Source organism: Schistocerca americana, chromosome 4 (assembly GCF_021461395.2).
Source record: "Schistocerca americana isolate TAMUIC-IGC-003095 chromosome 4, iqSchAmer2.1, whole genome shotgun sequence".
NCBI classification, from domain to species: domain Eukaryota; kingdom Metazoa; phylum Arthropoda; class Insecta; order Orthoptera; family Acrididae; genus Schistocerca; species Schistocerca americana.
The window spans coordinates 658,517,277-658,544,576 of NC_060122.1; the positions used below are offsets into that span (position 1 = coordinate 658,517,277).

The window sequence follows — 27,300 nt, forward strand, 5'->3', positions numbered from 1 at the left end:
GAGGGGAGTGACAGTCATGACAACTGACACAAACAGGTGGCAGAACACAGGGGCTTCCCTCATGAAGTGGGGTCCACAGTCACCACACAGAGGGTCTGCCATACAACGAGAAGACATATGATCGAAACGCAAGCATCGAAAGCACCTCATGGGTGGTGGGACGTATGGCTTCATGTCACATCTGTAGCACACAACCTTGACCTCTGTGATGGTATCCTCCTCAAAAGCCAGAATGTAGGCGCCGGTATTGGTGCGGTTGTCTTTGCGACCCTTCTGCACATGTCGAAAAAATGAATGCTGCGTCGCTCCAGATTAGCCTGGAGTTTCTCATCAGTTTGCAACATGAGGCCCCTATGAAAGATTACTGCCCGGACCATGTTCATTGGTGAGGGGTAACAGACACTTGGACATTGCCAAGGCGATCAAAAGAACAAAGAGCTGCACATTGGGCGGCAGGAGAAACTTTGCTCAACAGGGAGCTTGGCCGCATCTTACTGAGATACTTCACTTCACCAAACTTGTCCTTGATATTCTCCACAAAAACGGATTTGTGGCGGTCAATGTGTCCTCTTCCGTCCTATTACAGACGAGCTAGTGGAAAAAGTGTTTCATCCCAAGTTGGCGAGCCTGGCCCTCCTCCCATCGCTGAGAAAGCCAGATTTCTGCTGTTTGATACGCTTCATGCTCCAAGCATTCGTCCTGATACCACCCAGTGCCACCCATGGTGCCACTAGGCACAGTGAGGGCCACCTGGCACAGCGGCCGTTGCTGGGAGTTCCATTTCTCCAGGAAGACAACCAACCAAGACGACAAACCAAATCCTCGGCATACATAGGGAGTTAACAGTTCAGATATCAGTAGTGTGATCCCTGTGTTGTCAGGGGCTCAGCCAGATGGACACGTAACAGCCCCACCACAGGGATGGCTACACGTGCTGGTGACCTAGTAGGGTGGAGTGGGACTACAGTGGGGAAGGAAGACAGGAAGGGAGGGGGGAAGGGGGGATAGGAATCCACGCCTTAGACGCTAGTGACGGAATTCTTCCGCAAATGGCTCACACTAAAAATAGAAAATTTGGAAGTGGAGGTCAAACCTCAAACAGGGACTTAAACGCCAAAAAGGATGAAAAAGAATAGGAAGATGGAACAACACTGTAAGCAATATAAATCAGAACACCAAGCGAGGGAAAGGAGAGGGCAAGGCAGGCTGAAGGAAAGGCTGCCAGATAAGAAAGAAGGGGCTGAAATAGATCGGGGCCACGTGTGCGCCACGCACAAACTCATGAAAGAACCATGAGCCCCCTGGGGGGCGAGGAAAGTGGAAGAATAGAAAAGAAACTGAAGTTCGGCCTTGAGATCAAAGTACATTTATTTGCAGAAGATGAAGGAAAAACTATGGTTTCTTAAGTGAATATCTTTGCGAAATTAAAGAGTCTAGGATGTATATTTACTACATGAAAGGTGTATGAGAAAAATGTAAGACGTCGAGTTAATCAAGGACGAAGTGCAGCACAACTATTAAAAAGTGTTTGATAGAGCAAATTACGCAGAGATAACGATAAGCATAGATCACATGATAATTAAGGGAGTTGTGCTGTATGACACTAAAATTTGCATGGATAACTGGAAAAAAATAGTTTTACAGACTGGGGTGGTAAGAAGACTTGGCAGAGTAGCGAAATTAGAACACATACTCAACATGTTTAGAAGAGGAAAAAGATGGGGATTTTTGAAAGTGTCACAGAAATAGACAGGGTGACCATTCTGACAATCTTAAAATTTTGAATGACGAAATACTATCGTTAATACATGGAACTGGTGGCCCAAGGAAAGGCTAAAAAGAAGACATGGAGAACATGGGAACAATCTGTCCAGAGAGCTGTAGAGGACAGGCAATCACTGACAATCGTATCCGAAACACAGAGCTCTGAACGAGAAAAATGGCGAAGGACGTAAAATAAAAATATTCCAAATGAAATATGAAAATAGTGTCGTATCATATGACTCTAAATAACTCACATTTTTTTCCAGAAGAAGAAATAATTTTAATTCAAAACCATTATAGACCATCTCATGGTATCACGACTGACTCTGTTTCATTTCTTATTATATGCAAAAATATGTGGAGTTTGTATTAATTCGTACCTTTTACTTCGATTAGATAATTAGTGTTGTTCTAGTAACTTCCTTCTGCTTTTTAAAGGACAGATTTCGAGCTTTACCATTTAGTATGGCATTTGCGACATTATGAATAGTTTTCTCTACGTTGGATTTCACAGGCTCTACGAATTTGTCGAAGGCGTCCCAGAGTGACAATTAACTGTTTGCCAAACTTAAAAAAATTATTAACATCGAGTACAGACCTTTATCGGCTTTTAAGCTATTGTCATGTGGTAGGAGAATATAGATGTGCCTCAACAACATTTCTGCATGACCAGGTTTTCATTCTGGTATCAACAGCCATCTCACGCACACGTACATTGGTGGTCATGTGTAACAAGAAGTCTATATGGTCAATCTCTAACATCGTGAACCGTATGTATTCTGAGTTGACAAGTGAACTAAATAAGATTTAAACTGAAGGAGGAACAGCAATTAATTGCAAAATCCAGAATTTGCTGCAGATCTATATTTAGGCTGTAGCATAGTCATCATCGGTGCTAAAATACAAAACAGGTAGAAACAAGAACAGGGTACAAAACATGTATATAACACAGTAGCTGGAATCTATGTAAGTGGGAACACAGCAATAACATATGATTACGAAAGAGTCATATAGGTCCCAACGTGTGAGAGCATAACATATGCATAGCCTTTGGATGGCAGACACAAAGCCGATGCCGTTCCTTAATTACAGCGCAGACGGCATGAATATACGTTATCTAAGTCCTATAGTGTCCTCTGTTGGAGTATACAATCAAAAAATATTTTTTAGTAGTACGTTAATCGGTAAATGGAAGTTATAATACGGTGTGTCTGGGATATGGAAATTACGCAGAGACTATGTAGTTTCATAAAAACTAGTAGCAGAATTTATATGTATGTAAGTTCGTAAAGTGGAGCGCGCCCGGTTAGCCGTGCGATCTAACGCACTGCTTTCCCGGCTGGAAGGCGTCCCGGTCCCCGGCACGAATCCGCCCGGCGGATTAGTGTCGAGGTCCGGTGTGCCGACCAGTCTGTGGATGGTTTTTAAGGCGGTTTTCCATCTGCCTCGGCGAATGCGGGCGGCTGCCCCTTATTCCGGCTCAGTTACATTATGTCGGTGATTGCTGCGCAAACACTGTCTCCACGCTAGCGTACACCATAATTACTCTACAACGCCAACATTTGGGGTACCATCGTCTGGTGTGAGACGTTCCCGACGGAGGTGGGTGGGGAGGGGGGTCCACTGGGGGCCGAACCTCACAATAACCCTGGGTTCGGTGTGGGGCGGCGGTGGTGTGAGTGGACTGCTGTAGCCTGTTGTGGGGCTACGGCGCGGACGAAGCCACTCCGTCGTTTCTAGGTCCCCAGTTCAATACAATACAAGGTCGTAAAGGACATACAGGGTTATATTGCGACAAAAGCACAGAAAATTTAACAATAAGACCTTTGGATTAAAACCCGTTTACAAAGGCTTCATACAACATGTTTGACTTAATGTATGTCGAAAGGAACAAAACATTGTAAGACATAAAAAACGTAGGGTGAAGTAAAACAGCATTAAAATCGGGTCATAGAGGTCATGAAGCGACTTCTCTGGGTTAGCACTTAAGCGTGGAGATAATCTGAAGAGCTTCATACTAGAGAACCCAAAATATTGTGACAAATATACATTATAGCCACTCACATCCCTGTCTGTCACAAAAGACACCATTATAAACGTTTTAACAACTTTTTTGTTTCCTTAAGAATATTTGAAGAAGAATATGCTAGTGTGACAATGTCCTAATCATTCTAGTGTCATTTTATTATGTGTTACGCTCTGACACATTGGGACCTATTTGACTCTTTGGTAATGGTACGTTATTGGTATGTTCCCATTCTTATGGATTTCTTTAACTGTGGAACATATATATTTTGTACCTCATTTTGATTCTATCTGTTTTGTATTTTAGCTCCGATCATGATCATGTTCATGTCGAAATCTAGATTGCAATAAATTATGCATTTTGTGTATCACCGCTGTCCTTCCTTCAGTTTTGATGTTTAACGTCCACTGCGTGCACAGGCATCTAATGGATCCCGACTTTGTTAAATAAGGTTTGTCACTTTATGTGGCAGCAAAGAAAAGAAAATACGAGGTAGGTATGCCCAACACCCATGGACTAGTAGCGGCTTCATCGTCATTGCTCTATTTTTCACGCCTCGCGGGATTAGCCGAGCGGTCTGGGCGCTGCAGTCATGGACTTTGCGGCTGGTCCCAGCGGAGGTTCGAATCCTCTCTCGGGCATGGGTGTGTGTGTTTGTCCTTAGGATAATTTAGGTTAAGTAGTGTGTAAGCTCAGGGTCTTATGACCTTAGCAGTTAAGTCCCATAAGATATCACACACATTTGAACATCTATTTTTCACCCTGATGGCGACCCTATACATTCAACAAGATTGGCCGTTTGTACAGCCGAGCGGGCTGTCGAACTGATTAAGTCAATGGGTTCGCTTTTGGGAGGAGCGTGATACAAATCTCCATCCGGCTGTTCAGTTTTTGGGTTACCTTTCTCAGTAGATCTATTAATGCAAGTATAGGTACAGTTTCCTTAAAAGAACACGGCTGATACCACTCCTATCATTGTTGTCTCTGAGGTTGTGCAAGATCTCCAATGACGTCATCGTTCACTGAACACAACTCACAAATCTTCCTTCATTCCGCGTCTACGGTACCCGTTAGCACACCCTGGATAGCAAGGTGATTTCACTGAGATTAACATCTGGCTTCAGCTAGGTTTCCATCGCTAGTAGTATGTGAGCATTGTTATTGATTGTGAGAAATATTATTATTCTTTTTTTTCGCTAGATGATCTGCATACTGCTGATTTGGTGATAGAGTGCGCTAGAGAGGAAAACAGCACAATGTTCCGGTCTGAGGAAACGCCGTTTGCGGAACCGCAGTAGGGGAAAATGTTACAGCTTGGCGGATCTTGGTCTCACCGGTAACACCGGATACGGCATTCACGTATCTGGTAGGGATAACCTCAAACAAGATGACAAGGTGGAGCCGTGTCACAACTACTCTGGTTTACACCTATGCCTTTCGTGCTATCACTACCGTTGTGAGATATGACGTTGCACTTACACATAAGGAGGAGCTGCTTTTGATGATTGTACCGTGTTTGCTTTTTGATGCAGTTTTATGCTGTTCAGATGAATTGTTTGCAAATTGTACTCATTTGGCCATTAAAACCCCAGCACCCAGTTTTTGAACACGACGTCAGCAGTGAAACACGTCATTAATTATTGATATCACTCTTATCACCTTCGTTATACAGTGTTTTCATTTAATCTCTCAGGAGAAAGTCTCGTGATACACTACATTTTTCAGATAGGAATATACTTCCTACGTGACAACAGCTCTTTAGAATTGTGCTCAAAGTACTACTGAGTCCGTATCAGCTTATACACTCCTGGAAATGGAAAAAAGAACACATTGACACCGGTGGGTCAGACCCACCATACTTGCTCCGGACACTGCGAGAGGGCTGTACAAGCAATGATCACACGCACGGCACAGCGGACACACCAGGAACCGCGGTGTTGGCCGTCGAATGGCGCTAACTGCGCAGCATTTGTGCACCGCCGCCGTCAGTGTCAGCCAGTTTGCCGTGGCATACGGAGCTCCATCGCAGTCTTTAACACTGGTAGCATGCCGCGACAGCGTGGACGTGAACCGTATGTGCAATTGACGGACTTTGAGCGAAGGCATATAGTGGGCATGCGGGAGGCCGGGTGGACGTACCGCCGAATTGCTCAACACGTGGGGCGTGAGGTCTCCACAGTACATCGATGTTGTCGCCAGTGGTCGGCGGAAGGTGCACGTGCCCGTCGACCTGGGACCGGACCGCAGCGACGCACGGATGCACGCCAAGACCGTAGGATCCTACGCAGTGCCGTAGGGGACCGCACCGCCACTTCCCAGCAAATTAGGGACACTGTTGCTCCTGGGGTATCGGCGAGGACCATTCGCAACCGTCTCCATGAAGCTGGGCTACGGTCCCGCACACCGTTAGGCCGTCTTCCGCTCACGCCCCAACATCGTGCAGCCCGCCTCCAGTGGTGTCGCGACAGGCGTGAATGGAGGGACGAATGGAGACGTGTCGTCTTCAGCGATGAGAGTCGATTCTGCCTTGGTGCCAATGATGGTCGTATGCGTGTTTGGCGCCGTGCAGGTGAGCTCCACAATCAGGACTGCATACGACCGAGGCACACAGGGCCAACACCCGGCATCATGGTGTGGGGAGCGATCTCCTACACTGGCCGTACACCACTGGTGATCGTCGAGGGGACACTGAATAGTGTACGGTACATCCAAACCGTCATCGAACCCATCGTTCTACCATTCCTAGACCGGCAAGGGAACTTGCTGTTCCAACAGGACAATGCACGTCCGCATGTATCCCGTGCCACCCAACGTGCTCTAGAAGGTGTAAGTCAACTACCCTGGCCAGCAAGATCTCCGGATCTGTCCCCCATTGAGCATGTTTGGGACTGGATGAAGCGTCGTCTCACGCGGTCTGCACGTCCAGCACGAACGCTGGTCCAACTGAGGCGCCAGGTGGAAATGGCATGGCAAGCCGTTCCACAGGACTACATCCAACATCTCTACGATCGTCTCCATGGGAGAATAGCAGCCTGCATTGCTGCGAAAGGTGGATATACACTGTACTAGTGCCGACATTGTGCATGCTCTGTTGCCTGTGTCTATGTGCCTGTGGTTCTGTCAGTGTGATCATGTGATGTATCTGACCCCAGGAATGTGTCAATAAAGTTTCCCCTTCCTGGGACAATGAATTCACGGTGTTCTTATTTCAATTTCCAGGAGTGTATTTTTGAGAGAGATTATGACTTTCCTCATTTTATTCGGGGAAGTGGATAGGATTACCACTTCACTAAATTTACCTGGTACGCCATCGAGTGACGCCTGCGCGTCTTGGACTCAGGAGAGTCTCTGTGAATTGTGCCTGTTAAGTGGCTCTACGATGTTTCAGGTGTCTCCTGGAATCCATGTGACGCGTCGTCATCGTTGTTATCTGGACGACAGGGTGTGGTTCACGATGGTCAATACTCGTGTCTAATTTTATTGCTTGTCACTGTAAGTAAAACAGAAAGTGAGGACTGCTTACAAATGAGAAGTAATTGTGATAAAAAATAACCAAAGTGTTTTTGATAACAACGTTTATTCTCAATGAGAACTAATCTTATATGCGGTGTGCTACAGACTTTCTGACAACCGTTGTGTAATGGATATCCAGCAGAAACAAATTCGCTCGCTGCAGAAAAAGGCGTCACTGCGTTCAGAATTTAATGCGATTAATCGGCTCCTCGTATGTTCGTGGAAGCAGAAAGCTGTGCTGTGCTGTGAGTCAGAGCGACTGCTCGCTGGGATGACGCACGCTTCATTGGGCGTTCGCCGTAAAACGTGGATAGCGGGTGGGCTTACCGCTCTCTGCTTACACCGCAGCTGTGGTTCACTGCTCGCGGTGCAGACCCCACCTTGCGCCTCAGCGACACAACTCCATGTCAGCATTTTTACAGCACCCTTCTTAGATTAATTAAGCGGGAGCACTGACAACCGCACTGTTGAACGTCTAAAACCCATCACCAGCACTCATCTTCGTCATCATCATCAACATCATTATCGTCGTCATCACCTTCATCATCGTCATTTTCATCATAATCCAGACGAAGTTCCCTAGACACAATAAATTTCGTGAGAATTGCTTTGTCCGTCTAGAAGTCTGAATCTTGGGAACACGAAAGCTATTAAGTTTTGGCAGAACCTTTTTTTTCCTTCATAGTAAAGTAGTAATTGTCAACTAGTACCAGATTTGTACATATCGTCAACGAAAAACTGATTTAGGACACTTTACTTCTACATAATTAGTGCTAAATATTCCAATCCTGTTTATTTCATAATTATCAAGTCTTGTAAGTTAGGTCGCCATATTGACCAAGATAAGCTGCCAATTGAGTGCAAAAAAGTATTAACAGTGTCGATCACACAGAAAATCGTAAGGTGTAAGATGTCAGTCGATAGAAAACCATCCCCATACTGCCACAGAAGAGACTAAAGTGGAGAGCTACATCAAACCAGTCTTAGAACTAAAGATTATAACAACAAAAATACCGAGTTCAAATTTTAAAATATTGTGTGTACGATTTTATTACAGTGGTAACAAAAAAGTCAATGGCCCAAGTCACGTGTTATGCACGCTGGAACTCATTCACAGTTTGTGGCAGATGAAACTGGTAGCAGTATTAGTTGTTGTTCAATGAGTAGCTTATATTGGTGAACGTGACAATCTACAAGCTTTTTCAAATGTGCAAATGTGTGTGAAATCTTATGGGATTTAACTGCTAAGGTCATCAGTCCCTAAGCTTACACACTACTTAACCTAAATTATCCTAAGGACAAACACACACACTCATGTCCAAGGGGGGACTCGCACCTGCGCCGACAGTCTACAAGCATGTACAATCACGGACTTAAGTGAGCGAGTCCCATTTCTTCCTCCGTCGGTACTGACGCTCTGCTTTCCTTTTCTCCGTCGCTAAATTCAGTGACTTTAAAAGGGGGCCATCAGTCGTGTTCACTAAGACGGTTCGCCGGGGATTGCTTTCCTGCTTGCACTGCGAGATACGTGATGCACGTCTTCGAACTCAAAAGTATCTGCGTTAAATCTTTTAATCATGTTAGTTACAGCTACTGCCAAAGCATCTGTCGAGATTAGACATAATTTGTTTCATCAACATCAGATGGAATGTACTGTTCTAAAACGTGTTGTATGGGCACTGGATAACATTGTATATTTCTTAAGCTCTTTCCCATTTTAGCATACCTCAGCACAAAAACAAAATGCATTCGTGAGTCTACTCTGATGTAAACACTTCGTTTTACAGGTACTTATGGTGGTAAGTCCGTTTTCATCAGCGACTTTTTTTCTTAATCTTGTAAGTACGTAAAATATGGGTATGCGCTGTTGTGATTAATTGTATGCTGATGTTTCAGTAGTATACCTTTCGCTGTTCCTTCATCTTACATGTCATAATACTGAGTGAATTTACGACGTTATGCTACGACTACCTCTTGAACTCGCTGTTTCATAACACAAATTTTATTTTAGGTTAAAAATAAAATAACGCCTACAATAAGAGCTCGTGTTGCACACGACATACTGCACGAGGAGAAAAAGCAGGCTAATAACGATCCGAAACTTAAGGAAGGGAAACAGAAAAGGTATCTAACTGGAACATAAGGATACAACTAATCGTAATAACATTTAAAATTTACGGAATTGCGCTGTGTAATAAACTACGTCTCGTCTTTTCTCTGGAATCAAGAGAAATCCACTGATGATGGCGAAATTATCACTGAAACTATCTTGGGGATAAAACAGCAGAAAAACAAAATGCGATTTGTGAGTCTACCCTGATATAAACACTTTGCTATTACCAGTTATTTAGGGCGATAAGTCCACTTTCATCACAAATCACATATCAGGCTCTACACTCCGTACGGTGAAAACGGGGCCCAACAGGTGGCAGAGCAAAACGTTACTGGCGGTACCGAAACAGCTTGATTTAAAACAACTGAAAAGTGATAACGCCAAACGTATTAAATGCCATTTTTTGACAAAACGAGTTTTCAGTGCTATTGTGTATTCAGCAGTCTGTTGTAACTCCTTGCACCTGTTACAGGTGCTGTATCACGCAAAAAATGTTTCACGCCGTCATTGGTAAATGGCGCGTGGTGTTTGTGCTAAGCAACGTTTCCCATTGGAGTTCCAAGCGCCATGCGTCAAGGTCCCCTCCATTTAAATGGTGAGCAGTTTATGTAGTAAGCAGAGTGTATGTAAACTTTTGTTTGTGTAAATAAAACATCTTTGTAATGGAAGGACATAATTTGGGTATCAAAAGCAGAAAAAAGTAAAAAACGATATGATCAAAATGTCTCATACTCATTTATCTCAAATAGCTATTAAGGATTCAGGACAATGGAAAAAGATAAATATTGTAAAAAGAAGAAAAATCATAGCTGACATATGCAACGGCTAACTTAATCTGAAGAGCTGTCATGTTTATCAGTTTCAAGACAGAAAGACTCCTTGATGATGCTGTCATTTTTGCCTCAACGTTACAGCGAATTCTACAATTTTGCTACTTCTTATCTCAAGTATGGAGTTGTGGGAGGAACAGAAGTCAATATTGAAAGATTTTCCCCTTGAATTTAATTCTGTTATTTTCTCTTAAAAGTTTAAAAATATATGAGTAATGGTTTTTGTTGACTGGAGTTCTGGTGCTTAAAATGTTACTGCTGTATTAGGATAATTGCATTACCAAAAATAAAACGTAGTGCCTCAGTGTTAATGACTCTTGAAAGACAAACTTGCTAATTGGTGCTTAGAAACAGTCAGTTTCCTGGAGTGGCACTGGAACGTTCTTAGTAAATTATTTATTTTCTAATTTGTGTTACATTTCTGCAGCAATGGTATGAGTAACACAATACTGTGGTATCAGAACACCTTCTAAATATGTGGATAGAAATAAGTTACGTGCAAAGAGAGGTTGATTCTCCTAACACAGGTAAGATTTGGCACTTACAAGGGGACCGTACGAGATTCCCGCCACCGATCGGATTCGTATTGGCAGGCTGCGTTGGGCACTACTAGGACTTCGACAGGTTTGTAAGTAGGAAGACACAACTCTCAAACGTTTTCGGGAAAATAAAATTTGAACATTTTACACGTGTTTAGTATACTTCGTATTTCGCTTTAATCAAGGATTCCGCAGCCAACCGAGTAAGTGCTTAGTTTCAGAAGCGCAAGGTCTGTGGCTCGAAACACGCTTCCAATACCATTTTTTTTTAACTTCATTCCCACGTATTTCTAACAACAGATGTGCGTGGTACGCTGCGAAATCTTGTGATAACCGAGTGTCACTTATGAATGTAATCCAAGTTTGTTGTGTAATAGACACACTGAAAAATTCATGCACCTGCATAGGTTCGGCGTTTATTACAAGTGTTGTGTGTCGCAGTAATTATTGCTTCCCATATTTCTATGATCAATATCATCGTTCATCGTACAATTTTACATAGGTTACGCATTATACTTGCCACATACGTAGACAAAATGATATAAATAAAATAACTATTCTGATTTGATTGAAGGTACGTGTGTAATAATTTTTTTGCAGTCTCATTACGAAAACTGTTTTCTCTTTTTTCAGGATAAAGCCTATGAAAATAATAAATAAATCATTCTGTAATGACAGCTTTTAAGGCAAGGATATTAGATCCGTAAAAGTTGCGCTCCCTTAGCCAACCGTTAACAAGCTGGACTGTGATGATGTCTGGTTTGTGGCGCGCTCAACTGCGCGGCCATCAGCGCCCGTACAAAGTCCCAATTTTTACACAGTCCAATTTGTACTCAGTCTAGTCCATCCACTGTAACGAATGATGATGAAATGATGAGGACAACACCAACACCGAGTCCCTGGGCAGAGAAAATCCCCACCCCGGCCGGGAATCGAACGTGGGGCCCCGTGATCCATATATACAGGGTGAGTCACCTAACGTTACCGCTGGATATATTTCGTAAACCACATCAAATACTGACGAACCGATTCCACAGACCGAACGTGAGGAGAGGGGCTAGTGTAATTGTTCAATACAACCATACAAAAATGCACGGAAGTATGTTTTTTAACACAAACCTACGTTTTCTTTAATGGAACCCCGTTAGTTTTGTTAGCACATCTGAACATATATACAAATACGTAATCAGTGCCGTTTGTTGCTTTGTAAAATGTTAATTACATCCGGAGATATTGTAACCTAAAGCTGACACTTGAGTACCACTCCTCCTGTTCGATCGTGTGTATCGGAGAGCTCCGAATTACGTAGGGATCCAAAGGGAACGGTGATGGACCTTAGGTACAGAAGAGACTGGAACAGCACATTACGTCCACATGCTAACACCTTTTTATTGGTCTTTTTCACTGACGCACATGTACATCACCATAGGACGTGGAGGACGCATAAATTGGCTAGCCCGTTCTCCTGATCTTACACCTCTGGACTTCTTTCTGTGGGGTACATTAAAGGGGAATGTGTACCGTGATGTGCCTACAACCCCAGAGGATATGAAACAACGTATTGTGGCAGCCTGCGGCGACATTATACCAGATTTACTGGGGCGTGTACGACATTCATTACGCCAGAGATTGCAGTTGTGTGCAGCAAATGATGGCCACCACATTGAACAACTATTGGCCTGACATGTCGGGACACACTCTATTCCACTACGTAATTGAAAACGGAAACCACGTGTGTACGTGTACCTCACCCCTAATGGTAATGTACATGTGCGTGAGAGAAAAAGACCAATAAAAAGGTGTTAGCATGTGGACGTAATGTGCTGTTCCATTCTCTTCTGTACCTAAGGTCCATCACCGTTCCCTTTGGATCCCTACATAATTCGGTGCTCTCCGATACACACGATCGAACAGCGGAGGAGTGGTATTCAAGCGTCAACTTTAGGTTACAATATCTCCGGATGTAATTAACATTTTACAAAGCAACAAACGGCACTGATTACGTATTTGTATATATGTTCAGATGTGCTAACAAAACTAACGGGGTTCCATTTAAAAAAACGTAGGTTTGTGTTAAAAAACATACTTCCGTGAATTTTTTTATGGTTTGTATTAACCAATTACACTAGCCCCTCTCCTCACATTCGGTCTGTGGAATCGATTCGTCAGTATTTGATGTGGTTTACGAAATACATCCAGCGGTAATGTTAGGTGACTCACCCTGTATATATTTCGAACAGTATTTCCCCGGAAACGCTCGAGAGCTGTGTCTTCCAGTAGAAGTTGCAGTCGTGCCCTGCAAATCCAGTCAATATGAATCAAATCCGAGGGGGAGGGGGGGGGGGGGGGGGGTTGTACGGTCTCCTCGTTAGAACATTTGACATTTCCACTCTTTAGTTGTAGACAGAGCTGGAAACAGTGAAGTGTTGCCATAGAGAAGTATACTAAATTGGGATCCCTAACTACTACGTTAGACGCCCGAAGCAGACGCTCAAGTCCATTTTAGCTGTCGCGTCTCTTCCTCCCCGTACAGACTAGAGATGCTGGTAAGGGCAATCTTCACCTTTGAGTGTAGATCGTGTTTTCGAGATACGGGTGTGAAATACTTGTCGATGCGGTACTGGTGAAGAGTGGCCGCACAGCAGTTGAACATACCTTTATAGACAGCAGCGGCCGCTGCAGCAGCTGCGGCAGCGGCAGCCGTTGGGTCCAACAGGTGGGCGGTGGCGGCGGCGGCGTACGGGAGGCAGTAGCCGTGCGCGGGGGCGTACACGTGCGGGGGCGGCGCCCCGGCGGCCGGCGGCGGCTGGGGATGGTGGTAGAGCGGCAGCGGCCTTTCCGGCCAGCAGCTGCCGTACCTCTGCAGGGCGGAGGCGGGGACGGGAGGGGGCGGCGCCTGACGCAGGTCGCACGGCGACGGGGACGGCGACGCCGACGCCGACGCGGACGCCGCCGAGTCGACGGAGACGACGTCGAGGCGCTCGCCGTCGGCGTCCGCGGAGTCGTCGTCGCCGCAGGAGTCGGCGGCGGGCGAGCGCGTCTGCAGGATGTCGTCGATGAGGAAGGAGGCCTTGGCCCGCGGGCCGCTGCACACGCCGCCCGCCATCGTCGCACTGCGAGATGAGGACGCGGCGTGGCGTGGTGCGGCGTTTCCCCGCCGCGGCGCAGACCGGCCGGCTGGCCGATAAGATACGCCAAAACATCATCGCCGCCTTTTGATAGCGCATTCCTCGCGGAGATGCGGACCGCCTCCCCGCCGCCGTGGTGGGGGAAGTCCCGCGGCTGCGAGCTGCTGCTGCCCGGCCGGTACCGCAGCCGCAGCTGCCGCTACTCGCTCCTCCCGCCGCCGTGCTGCCGGAACGCGGACGCAACAGGTGTTCGTCAGCGATCTAACCAGCTAGTGACAGGCGGAATACGCCGTTTCCAAACCAAAAGAAATCCCATAACGTACAGGGGTACAATATTACATGTTAATATACGTGCCAACTGTGCTCTCTCGTAGCAGTTATCAGTTACGAGGGGTAGTCACAAGGAATTAACTGTCACACACGGTTGGAGAAGTCAAAACAGTAGAGTAGCCTGCCTACAGTCGACCAATGGGCCATTTTACTGTGGCTCCGGTAGCGGTGTGCTAGGGTCTTTCGATGTGTACAAGACTGCAAAATGTATTTGTAAACAAACAAAAAATTCCAGAATGAGATTTTCACTCTGGAGCGGAGTGTGCGCTGATATGAAACTTCCTGGCAGATTAAAACTGTGTGTGCCGGGGCGAAACTCGAACTCGGGTCCTTTGCCTATATCAGCGCACACTCCGATGCAGAGTGAAAATCTCATTCTGGAAACATCCCCTAGGCTGTGGCTAACCCATGTCTCCGCAATATCCTTTCTTTCAGAAGTGCTAGTTCTGCAAGGTTCGCAGGAGAGCTTCTGTTAAGTTTGGAAGGTAGGAGACGTGGTACTGGCAGAAGTAAGGCTGTGAGGACGGGGCGTGAGACGTGCTTGAGTAGCTCAGTTGGTAGAGCACTTACCCGCGGAAGGCAAAGGACCCGAGTTCGAGTCTCGGTCCGGCACACAGTTTTAATGTGCCAGGAAGTTTCAAACAAAAAATTAATTACGTAACTTTTTTTCGAGAGTTATAAATATAATTTTATGACTGCGCCTCGATAAAGTGACGACCTTCAATTATCATTAAGTGCAGTTCCAAAAAACTGATGAATTATCCATCCAGTATGTAATCACTGATTTACTTGCCCCATAGTAACGGTCACGAAATATACGTAGCATGGAACTTAATCAGTCTAAAATGCAAGTAATTTTAAGCGTCCACATATGATTTATTACCTCTCAGGCTATCTATGAGTGTTATCCACTCTTAGAATGTCATTGTGAAGCACCAGGTCTTATATTTTATCCTGGTAGCTTCCGATGACTTGAATAATACTTAATACAGTTCCACAACGTGTTTCGAGAGACAATGCTCACACCGTAAGGCTATGAGCGGTCAACATATGTGGTTAAAGCACTAAATACGGTAACATTTGTGTTGAAGGTTCACAACCTGGTGATGAGAGCAGTCTGTCGAAACGTGTTTTTATTTGTGTTAAGTACGATTAAAATCGTTGAAGGGACGTGTGTCTTAACGCGCACTGCGCAACCATCCACGACAGTTAGCAGAACCAGAACCGGGTGGAATCCGAGCGGTGCATCAACGACCGTTGGTAACCTGAGCGTGCTTTGTAGTCGGTTTTCCACGGTCGTTTAGTCATACACAGTCCTTCCAATTAAATCTTCATATCTACACTGAAGCGCCAAAGACACTGGTACAGGCATGCGTATTCAAATACAGAGATATGTAAACTGGCCGAATACGGCGCTGTCGTCGGCAACGCCTATATAAGACAACAAGTGTTTGGCGCATTTGCTAGATCGGTTACTGTTGCTACAATGGCAGGTTATCAAGATTTATGTGAGTTTGAACGTGGTGTTGTAGTCGGTGCACGAGCGATGAGGCACAGCATCTCCAAGGTAGTGATGAGGCAGGGATTTTCCCGTACGACGATTTCACGAGTGTACCGTGATTATCAGGAATCCGGTAAAACACCTGAGGTGTAAACCTTGTGTTGGCACACCACTCTTCGGACGACACCAGACGCCCAAACATTTTTAATCCGGAAGTATAAGTGCCATAACTGCAGTAACTAATGTGACAGCTTCAACTAACATGTGTAAACAACAGATGCGTATTCGACTAATCAGCTGTGAACAGCCAGTGTTAAGAAGTGGGCGTGCGGCTGTTGTTGTGTAACAAATAGCAACGAAGCAACATCTCTAGATCAGGTGTCCAAGACATTCTCTATAATGTTTCCAAGAAGAAGGAATTGTGTGCAAAATTTGTCCCGCAAACCTTGGCATCCGACAAAAACAACGGCATGCAGCACCCTGCCGCCACTTCATTGAAATAAAAAACGCGGACAATTATTTTCTGGAAAATTTGATCACAAAACTGCAAAATGGAGAACTGATTAATGATGGTCCACCAGAACCTAAGATAGTGCGAATACGAACTTTCGTCTGTTTTTTGTTAACTCAGTTTCTCAAAATTTTCGTCTGACTCAGAAAATATGATACAAAAACACCATTACGCTAGAAGAACATTTACAGGATTCGCAATCAAATGGTGCACACGAATTCGCTTGCTGAAGTTTACTGACAACTGTGGCGAAAGAAAGGACATCGAGGCACAAAGCTAAAAGAAAATAAATTTGCCAAATCATAAAAATAGCGGACCAGCTTTGACGAGTTACATGCTACGGAAGGGAGCGTTCTGAAAGTTTCTTCCACCGCTAATCCTGAACGGTAGAGAAATAACTATTCCCTCCTCCTCACGTATCTTTGGGATGACGCTGTACCATGATTCCACTGAAACACAACTGTAAACACACTGTAATAGGACGCCAGCGTCTCTCCATGTACTAAAGAAAGACAAGCAAAGTATTTTTTCTTGAGCTTAAAAAGAAACGCCTAGAATCACTTGTACTCCCAATTCCAGGTTATGGTAAGAGTATCCTACAAGGACTTTCATATGAGAGTTCATTCCGAATAGAGCTGTTATATAACCTGAGAAACCTAAACCAAATACTGATATTATTACTACTGTGAATACTGTTGCATTGAGTATTGTTAATCACTTTCTTTATTTTCGTTGGCACTTAAAATTATCCTCAATAGTAGCTCAGGAATGTACATAACTAAACCACAGTTGAGAAATGTGGTAAAACAAGTTTAACTTTTGGTTTGTACTTATGACAGTCGATGTATGCATACACTGTGGACAGCGATGTACGCCGAGGAAACCTATCATTCTTTAAAAAGTCATCTAAATGCTTTTAACAAAAAGATAATGCACAGATCTAGAGGTAAGACAATGGACATCGCTAATCAACGTGGCCCATATAAACTGGTTTCTATGTAGAAATAACTACCTGCAAGACGTCCTACCCGAAGTTTATTCAGTTTCAAACTTCTCTGCCGTCTCTGACAGAATTACCATGTTACCGATTGTCATTGACAAATTTTAAAGCTTTTGTTTGTTTCTCTCTGAACTTTAACCTCTTTCTACTGTTTTCGTTAGTTTTATTTGCCGATTATGCAATCTAGGGCCTATAAACTGAATAGCGTGGGAGATGAGTTACAGCCCTGTAATTCACGCTTAGCACAGTATTTGTTTTTACATTTTTCTATGTTATTCCTTGGTCATAAATTTATGTGGTTAATGTTTTCTTGTAAGGGCCGATTAACTGAAATAATGTGAAATGATATTATAGCAATCTCCCAGAAAGCAGTTTAGTAAATGTTACAAAGTAGGCAACGCTGGTAATTTCATGGACTTTGAACTATATAGCTTCCAAAGATATAATCTGAATGGTACTAACATCTGATGGTACGCAAGGGAGCTATTTGATAGTCGACAGTGAACAGAGGAGGCCATACACGATGTGAGTGCGAAGTCGAACGCAGATAAGGGTACGCAAAGTGCCTGGTTCAAATGGCTCAAATGGCTCTGAGCACTATGGGACTTAACATCTATGGTCATCAGTCCCCTAGAACTTAGAACTACTTAAACCTAACCAACCTAAGGACAGCACACAACACCCAGCCATCACGAGGCGGAGAAAATCCCTGACCCCGCCGGGAATCGAACCCGGCAACCCGGGCGTGGGAAGCGAGAACGCTACCGCACGACCACGAGATGCGGGCCACAAAGTGCTTGGTGCGGTTACGGTGTACTTAGATTTTACGAATGAGTTATGAAGTTGACAATTTCTTTCGTTTCTATTTCCCTTGCTAGGAGCCAATCGGATGATAATATATGGTAACCAATGAGAATTCGAGATTTTAATGATTTCATTTCATTTCTACCACAGACATAAATATAAGAGTAGTTATCACGACGTCAAAAGTTTGAAGCCAACGTGTGGCATCTTAATTGCCCCAAAACGTTACATTCAGTTGTTTTGACTGTTTCGAATCATCGAAGCTGTTTGATTAAAAATGCCAGCTTGCGTAGTTCACGGGTGTAGTGCTCGTTCTGATCGTAGTCTAAAGTGTTTCGTCGTATGTGTAAAACACAAATGTCGTAGGAGAAAGCTAACGAATATTGGATAATTAAATGATGGCTCGGCAATGTACTTAGTTGGTGAAATATAAGGAAGCGGAAGATTCTTCTGGTAGCCCATACAGAATGCTTTGTCGGGTAAAACTTGTCTGCTTTCCTCTTATGTAGTCCATTTTAAGCCCTTGGATGTTGTTTTTGCTTGTTCAGAGTTTGTAACTGAGTTGAATTTATCTCGTAGTTTGTCTGTATATCAAATTTAGACCAGTCTAAATTGGTCACACACTCAACATGTGTCAGTTCTGGAGTACCCAGAACTTAATGTTGTAGTTAATCACAATAATCAATCGATATTGCTCTTATGATACAGAAATGGAGGATTTTTCTCTGATTATAATAAGTACAACTTTCAAATATTATGTTCTTCTGGTAAACATAACCGTCTGCTGTCATGAATGCTATAACGTGTTTTACGGCCTCTCAGCGACCGTTTAAGTTGATGCACTTTGGATATGGTTTCTCCTTTAAGTTCGTTTGGTCTGGTATTATATTTTCCTCTGATCTTGACATGTGCTTTCCCTGTAGTAGGTAATGCATTTTTTAAGAGTAATAAGACGTCTGCTGGTGATGTCATGCAAATCAAAAGTGTTGGTTGTCATGTGATATCCGAACATGCTGTATTTGTTTGTCTCTATTAAGACGCACATCATATGGATAGGAAAAATCGTGATTTGCACTTCATCTCGAGTTGTCCTTTGCTCTTCTTCGTATCACAGATTTTAGCCCGGTAATTCCAGTCAGGTGAGTTCTATATATCGTAGGAAGCCACCTGATTGAATTCCTTCATTAATCTATTCCTTTCTATACATGGAACATTCTGAAAACATCTCAGTCGTAAGCACTTAGTACAGTCGTCACTTGCAACGTGACTCATGGTGTGTAATCTTTCTGAAGAACCAGAAATACGCCCCGAAACTTTTCTGTTCCTTGTACTTCTGTTTTGTACAGGACCGCAACGTTCATCTGCACTGACATCTGTGATGCCCTCATTTCACTTCAGTAATAACTTTCCGTACAATCTCGCTAACAATAACACAAGAGTTTTCTGCTCAGATTACAGAGAAAAACTTCTTTTACAGCTTAGCTTGGGTGCACAATGTGACGCATTTTTATATCGGTCTTTCCTTTATTACTAAACAATTTAACAGTTGCGACTTTGTTTACAATGTGTGAGTAACAGGCCAGTAAATGAAGCTACACCATAAAAGGAGAAGAAGAAAGCTCTAAGAAGAAAAAGACACTTGATCACCCTTTCTCAGCATCGAGTGGACTTTGATCGTTTGTCTCTAGTACATCAGAGTTTAGCACAGATTTTCGAGCTTCTTGGTTGTTTTTACAAAAACCTAATCTTGCCGCATCATAGTTCCTCCATTTCTCTTGTAAGATGGCATTTTGAACGAAATGTTAAATTTTTATGGATTCTGATCGTTACTCACATGTATGCTTGATATATACGTACTATTTCTTATTATTCACACATGTTCATGATTGTACCTGACAAGTACATTGTAGATAATGTGAGCTCCTATATGATAGATGAATTAATAAAGAAAAGCAATAGTTACATGGCATTTTAGTGTCATTATTGGTTTATCACAAAGCCTGATGCAGGCTTAAGGCCTATGTATTTTGAAACTATCAAGGCGAAATTCAGAAGCATAATCAGGCAGGTTGTTCCTGAAAAACTGGCAAAGAGAGGTCTTCACAAGAAATATTCTGGGAAATGACGCAGATAGGCTACTGTTAAAACGAGGCAATAATTTAGTGTGAAAACCAAGAGTGAAACTACATGCTATGAATGAAATGTTAATTAAAATATATATGAAACACCTACTTAAGAAGCATTTACTTGTTACAGAGGTTGTTTTAGCATTACTAGAATATGAGTTACATATTTGTTGAGGCGAAGTATTCATTCACAGGGTCCAGCCTACTGAGACTATCCCTTCATTGACAATGTAGCCGTTTTCACTAACTAATTTACAGGAAGTAATAGTTTGAATGCTCATTAATATCATCTGAACTGTCTACTGATGACTTTTATGAATTGCAAATTGCTGCAACATGCATTCAAAAATTAATTTATACTTTTTTTCTATTACTTGGCCGCACATTGAATGACACTTCACAAGTATGATTTTAAAGCGAAAAGGTGTGTAAACCACAATGACACTGATGCGCTGAGAGTCTAAGAACACAAGAACTCAGTTCTGCATGGAGGTATACCTTCTTGCTGTTCTATTCCTTCGATATTTCGAGAATTTATCACTTTGATGGCATCCACAAGTCATGATGGCATAACTTACTCAATTCTTTCGTCATTGTAGGCATTTATGGGCTAACACGGAAAAAGTAGATATGTTTCTCTGCAAACGTGAGCATTAAACTTATGCATACGATTTGAAAACTGAGAATTTAACGGAAACGAATCAGTGCCATAAGCAAACAAGCATTTTTTTGGGGTTTTAGCATCATCCATGGACGCAAATACAGTAAAAGAGAATTTAAATGTACTACGAAAGCATCCTTTTCACGTCATATGCTTCTCATCTTGAAATACATAAACAAAATGCAAGTTAGCACATTTACGAGGGAAAGTGCTTTATATTATTGCATCAAATACACATTTAACACCAGAAAAAAACATTTGGAAATTCCTTCCTGACACTAACTAATCAGCGAAACACTGTAATATTTACTATTTAACATAACTGTCACAGGCACACGACAGAAATTACGAACAAAAAGCAACCGTAGATCATCTCCATGTAAACAGTAGTCTACTAATGTTTTGTAGCGTCTGTCATGGCGGTGACGGCTTCAAAATAACGTACAGCGTAAGTATGTAACACCATCTCCCCTTATTTTTATTTCCGCGGTTTCTCTGCAAGAAGCAGTTTGGTTACCGGTGTCAGTGTGTGGATGTTATGTTGACGAGTTGCGCCACGGATTGATCTGACAAGTACCCTTTGACTCCTGCAAGAAGCAATTTCCACCCCACACTGCTACAGAAGTCAGACAGACGCTCCTAACGTACCAAAACCAAATGCCTGAAAAACTTTCAGCAATAAATATCTTCTGGAGTTGTCCGCTGTAAGGTTCAGAATGGTTCAAGTGGCTCTGAGCACTATGGGCCTTAACATTTTAGGTTATCAGTGCCCTAGAACTTAGAACTACTTAAACCTAACTAACCTAAGGACATCACACACATCCATGCCTGAGGCAGGATTCGAACCTGGGACCATAGCAGTCCTGCGGTTCCAGACTGCAGCGCCTAGAACCGCACGGCCACCGCGGCCAGCCCCACTGTAAGGAAAAGACACAAAATATTCTATTTTCTTACGTAACTAGTGGGATACTAGGGTACTGTAGTATTGCTAGTTAGTGTAAGAAAAACAGTAAACGAACGGAAAATATTATTTATTCCAAAATTTAATAAAAATCAAATGAAACTCTTACTTATAAACTGATACACAAATTCCTGGGTTCTTTTCAGAATAGGAGGTCACCTCTTACGGTTAGGAATCCTGTTAATAACATTTATATACAAAGTGTGGGAAAGTTCTTTTATCCCTTTTCTTTAAAAACGTTATTTACTCGGCAGATTGGCTGAGAGCCGCACCTACTCAACTTGAATAACTATCCGATTGAATTTTTCTAAGTACGGTCGAGGCTGTCGCGTGAGAAATGTAATGGAGTGACGTAAATGAAGTATGTTATTTCTAATGGAGGAAAGATGGGGCTCGCCTACGCTGTAGCGCACGATACCATCAGCTACGACGACTACTGCCTGCGTCGTTCGCTGCTGAAAAATAACAAAACTCTCTCTTTCTATCTGGATTGACCTTCGCCAGTCGAACTCTCAATATGCACTAATGAAGTCAAGGACTCCTATCTGCCCCCAGTCTAACTATTGGCGTGGTACACCGGTCAGATAACCAGTCCACTGCGATGACATTCAATGTTCTCGCAAAGGAGCTAACTAATACTCTGTCTGTGTTCACACCACACATTAAGTGTTATGGCTAACACAGTGTACAAACGCTTAATAACGAGCAATTCAGTATAGAGAATCACTCCGATTTGCTAGCGACAGAGGTGCTTTCTCAGTGCAGTGTTTTGTCTGATCTCTGTCGGAGTCTTTCTCGTTCTGTGTCGTCTGACGTCTCTCCTGCTGTTCGTTTTTATTATCTTTGGGCGGTTTTAATTTTTTGGAAAAAGGGACCGATGACCATCGCAGTCTGGTCCCTTTAATCCCACCAGCCAACCAACTAACCTCAGTGCGGTACTGTGTAGAGACTTTGTTCCTCTATGTACACGCACAAGCGCACTCCCTCCTGTTACTTGTTCCTGTTACAAGAGCGTCACCGGAACGCCTTCCCTCCACGCAAAAAGTGAAAGGGTATATCATCCGCTGCCTTTTCCTTAGTCCTCTGGCTCACCGCGTCAGAAATAGTCCACCTGTCAGCGTAATGGGGGAAATGGCTAAGTCGACCAATCCGGAAATATATAGCATCTGCATTAGAAATTAACTGTACAGTTGTGAGTACTCTGAAACTGTGCACTAGGTCCATCAAAAAAGTGCGTATGTTGGGGCTCTCCCAAACAATACAGCCGGTTTTGCTTTTAAGTCAAACATGCAGGCCATTATCCCTTTTCTCTGGCAAAAACTGTTTTGGTCCACGGGCGGTTGGCCGGCTGGCACCGCTGCGTGCTAACCCACCCTCCTACGGACACTCCAGTGGGCTGGCTGCCTCTGCCGAACAAAAACTCCTGTGGTTGTCGTGTCTTGAATGTTTGTGTAAGCCAGCCTTGACTTTTTAATCTCGGTACACACTTGCGATTTATTTATTACATTTGCATATTGGTTAAATGGAAATATGTAAAATTGACTCTACCCTATCGAGGTTGGGCTCGAACGAAACGTCTTGATACGCAGAATACGATGGAGAGGTCGGAATAGGTAAAAAATGAAGGTCAGGAGATCATGCCACCTTAATATCCCTCCGCCCGCTTGTGACAAAAGTTCTATCTGGAGTTTGTCAATGCCGAGGAAAACATTGACAAAATCAGGTTTTTCCAATTAACTTTCTCAGCCATTCTTAACAATTTTTATAATTATTTCTTTATAGCTATTGTTTCTAGTTTCTAATTATACATTTTGTGTTTTGTAGCTAGGGAGAAATGGAATTTACAAAAATTAGTTTTCTGTGCTGTTGTCATTATGTCTCTCTGATTTTCTTTTTCATTTTCAAAAGTTGTTTTACAATCCTCTTTTTATCTAAACTCGTTAGTGTACAGTGTATTACGTCTTGGTGTTGTTATCTCTTTTCTTTAGTTAGGCTTTGCGTAAATGTTCACAAAAGCTCTGTTGTGTTACTTTGTTTTATTCATTGAGGCACTATCTTTTCTTTTATGTGTTATTGTTTTTTTTGTGTAAGATTGAAGAAGCATTTCCTCTTAATTCTATCTTCGTTATTGTTGTTATTACACAAAAAAGGCGGTTCTGAATGTTACTTACAGACGAAAAATCCTGCATAAATCCTTTTCTAATCTTACATATAAAAGAAATAAATAGACTTTCCATGATTTCTTGAGATTATATAACTATACTAACTAAGTTTCTTTACAAAAGGTTTTAAGGTATCTATAAATTATGGACTATACAGATATATAAAAAATTACTTTTACAAAGGAAGAGGAGAAAGATATCGTATTTCAAATGTATATAATTTTCATTAATCTACGCTTGTTTTAGTGTAGAGAGAATTTATTTATTTCTTTATTTATTTTTCAAAATAGTCTTTTCGTTTTGTGTTGTTCTGTAAATTTCTGTGCTCGACGATCCCCCAAGAAGTACTGGAAGGCGTCGACTCATTTATATGGGCATCACAAATAATGTGAGAAGCACTATAGCATGCGATGCCACGTCATATTTGTTTATGTTGTCATCATGAAGTGGTACTTCTAACCAATGGTTGTTGATGACTGTGGTTTACTGAACATACAGTGATCTCCTTGTACTCCTTTACTGTCACACTTGGTGCAGTATGGAAGTTCGATGATTGTAGTAAGTTTATGATTGCCGAAGAGTGTCGCCCATTATATGTGCAGTGACGTCTTGGTACTCCACACCTGGTTTGGTATGGCAGTTCGGTGATGTGGTATGGAGAATGATATTCATTTAGCTTAATCCATTTCTTGATAATGTTCGTTGGTACAAGATTAATATGCTGTTTGACGTTCGTTCACATTCTTTTGACTATGCAAGATTTATATTTTGAGAGATGGCTCTATTGGTTACCATGCCTCAAAGTTCATGGAAGGACATTTGTAATAATTTTTAGGATAGGAGAGAAAGGTATCTTGCTCTCTTCTACCCTTATTTGTCTTGCGTCTTCTGGACTTCTCTTCTTTCTTGCATTCATCTGTTCTTCTTGGGCTAGGAATATGCGAATTTTAATGCAGGAGAGATATAGGATTTGAAGGATCTGTCTGCCTTTCCCAAATATTATTTGATGAGTTTGTTATCTTAGTATTTCTTGTACCTTCATTGTAGTCTCGTTGTATCATAATTCTCCTCATGCTCGTTCATTGAGTATCAGTTTCATGTCATATGGAATGTCCAGGCTGCGCATTGTCCTCCTGAAGTCCAACCTGGTTGCCTGCATTTCCAGTATTGCGTTGGTCTTCATGTTGTTATCGTTGCCCTAAGCGCTTTCTCAACATGTCTGTATCCTTTCCGTCGCTATCTCGAAGCATCTGGTGTTGAGGGAGCTGGCACTTGATGTTGGTGGCAATGTCCCTCTGATGCATATATTTTTTTCCTTGGTCTTACAGGCCTTTATTATTGATATTTGCAACATATTATGACTCTACATAATGAAAAAATCTTTTGACACCTGCAAAAAGATAATCTTATATATATATATATATATATATATATATATATATATATATGTGTGTGTGTGTGTGTGTGTGTGTGTGTGTGTATCTGTGTGTGTGTGTGTGTGTGTGTGTATTTTTTATAGCCTACCACTCCTTCATTCTTTTATTAGTTGTGTATCATTTATAGTTTGTGTGTATGTTGCAGTGTACTCAATGATATAAGAAAATTGTTAGTCTGTTTTTATCTCTCTTTCTTTTTGTGTTAATTTGTTGATTATTTAATTACGTTTTGTTTAGTGATTAGTATAAGATATGAGGTATCTTTTGCCCCTTGTTGTCTTTTCTTTTCTTTTACTGTTCTTTTCATTCACATGCTTTTTAATGACTCATGTGATAGATGCTAATACACTTACCTGTTTTTGGGATCGTTAGCTCTACGGCATTTCTGTGAGCGATTCTGGAAATTGTCATTGGCCCTTCATAGACTGCAAAAAATTATGGCATTTGTTTTGGCTCTTGTGCCAAAGGTAATACGTCTTTACGAATACTTTCTGGCCCAAGGTGAAGCGTTTCTTTGAGGGAGACTTGTCTTGGGTGATCTTACATCTCATTGCTGCTGAGCGAATGTTCCGTAAGGCAGAAGCGACGATTTGTCAGTGTTGCTTTTGCTTTTGCGGAATCATTGGAAATTTAATGATTTCTTTTATTTTTTCTGATGGATCTATATTTTTTAATACTGTAATTGTTGGATATGTTTGGGTACTATGTGGTGTCTCATAAATTACATCTTGAAAGTCTCCCAAGTACAATTGTTCTTTCTACAAAATAGTCTACAAAGTTTTCCCAAATCTTTCATGGTACGTGCAGCAGGAATCCCACTTCGTTTGTATTTGGAAATAAAGGTAGATTTGATTTTTAATCTGTCTAATGTGTTTTTCTGATACACTGATCTATATTGAGGTCCATTATCTGAAATGATTCTTTTCACTCTCGCAACCTGTTATATGAAATACTTTTCAAATGCTTTACTAATTGTAAATCCAGTTGCTTTCTTTAAGGTTGTAAGTGTAGTGTACTTTGATGCTAGTTCAATTACAACAAATATATAGGTGAAGCCTTTCCTTGTATGTGGAAATGGACAATAGATATCGGTTCCTGCAATCTGCCTTTATTTATCAGGAATAATTGGATACATTGCTGATCTGGTCTGATATGTTACATGTTTTGACTGTATGCATTTTTTTCAACTTTTAAGAACGTGTCGAATACGTAGCCCCATGTCTGGGAAGTGTAGTGTTTGTTTCACTTGGTACCAAAATGTACATTGCTGAAATGGGTATACCAAATGTATTTATTAACAAGTTCTTCTGGGATGCATGCTATCCACTGTGCAGTATCACCATTACGTTTAAAAATAGAATATTATCTTTTACTACATATTTTTTTCTAATTTCTGTGTTTGTTCTGTCAGTAAATTTGTGTTTAATCTTGAGGAGGGCCTGATCTTTGTTTTGCTCGACAGATAAATTTTTTAAGCCATTTGCGATATAATTTTCAAATGGTACATTTTTTAGATAATGGATAGTTCGTTCTTCTTCTTCAGTGTTGATTTTCTGGTCGTCTGAGTTTCCCTGAGGTAAACGAGACAATGCATGGGCCAGAATATTTTCAGGTCCTGGTATGTATGTGATTGAAAAGTCATACTCCTGGTATGTATGTTATTGAAAAGTCATACTCCTGCAGAACTTGCATCCATCTTGCCAAATGTCTGTGCATTAATTTAGAAGAGATTAAAGACTCTAATGCTTTATGGTCTGTGTATACTCGTGTTTTTCTACCAAATAGAAAATGTCGGAATTTTTGAAATGCCCATACTATGGCTAGGGCTTCTAACTGTGTTATAGAATATTTCTTTTCTGCTTTCGATAATACTCTGCTTGCAAAGACTCCAATTT

The 27,300-nt window shown here is 42.2% G+C and overlaps 1 protein-coding gene across 1 annotated transcript in view; it reads right to left on the minus strand.

Annotated features, from left to right (window-relative positions):
- LOC124613678 (hematopoietically-expressed homeobox protein HHEX) overlaps positions 1 to 13,891 on the minus strand; it is a 162,676-nt gene extending 148,785 nt beyond the window's left edge. Inside the window, exon 1 of the mRNA XM_047142395.1 lies at positions 13,441 to 13,891. Coding sequence (XP_046998351.1) covers positions 13,441 to 13,891 — 451 coding nt within the window. The remainder of the gene's footprint in view (positions 1 to 13,440) is intronic.
- Positions 13,892 to 27,300: the final 13,409 nt, after the last annotated feature.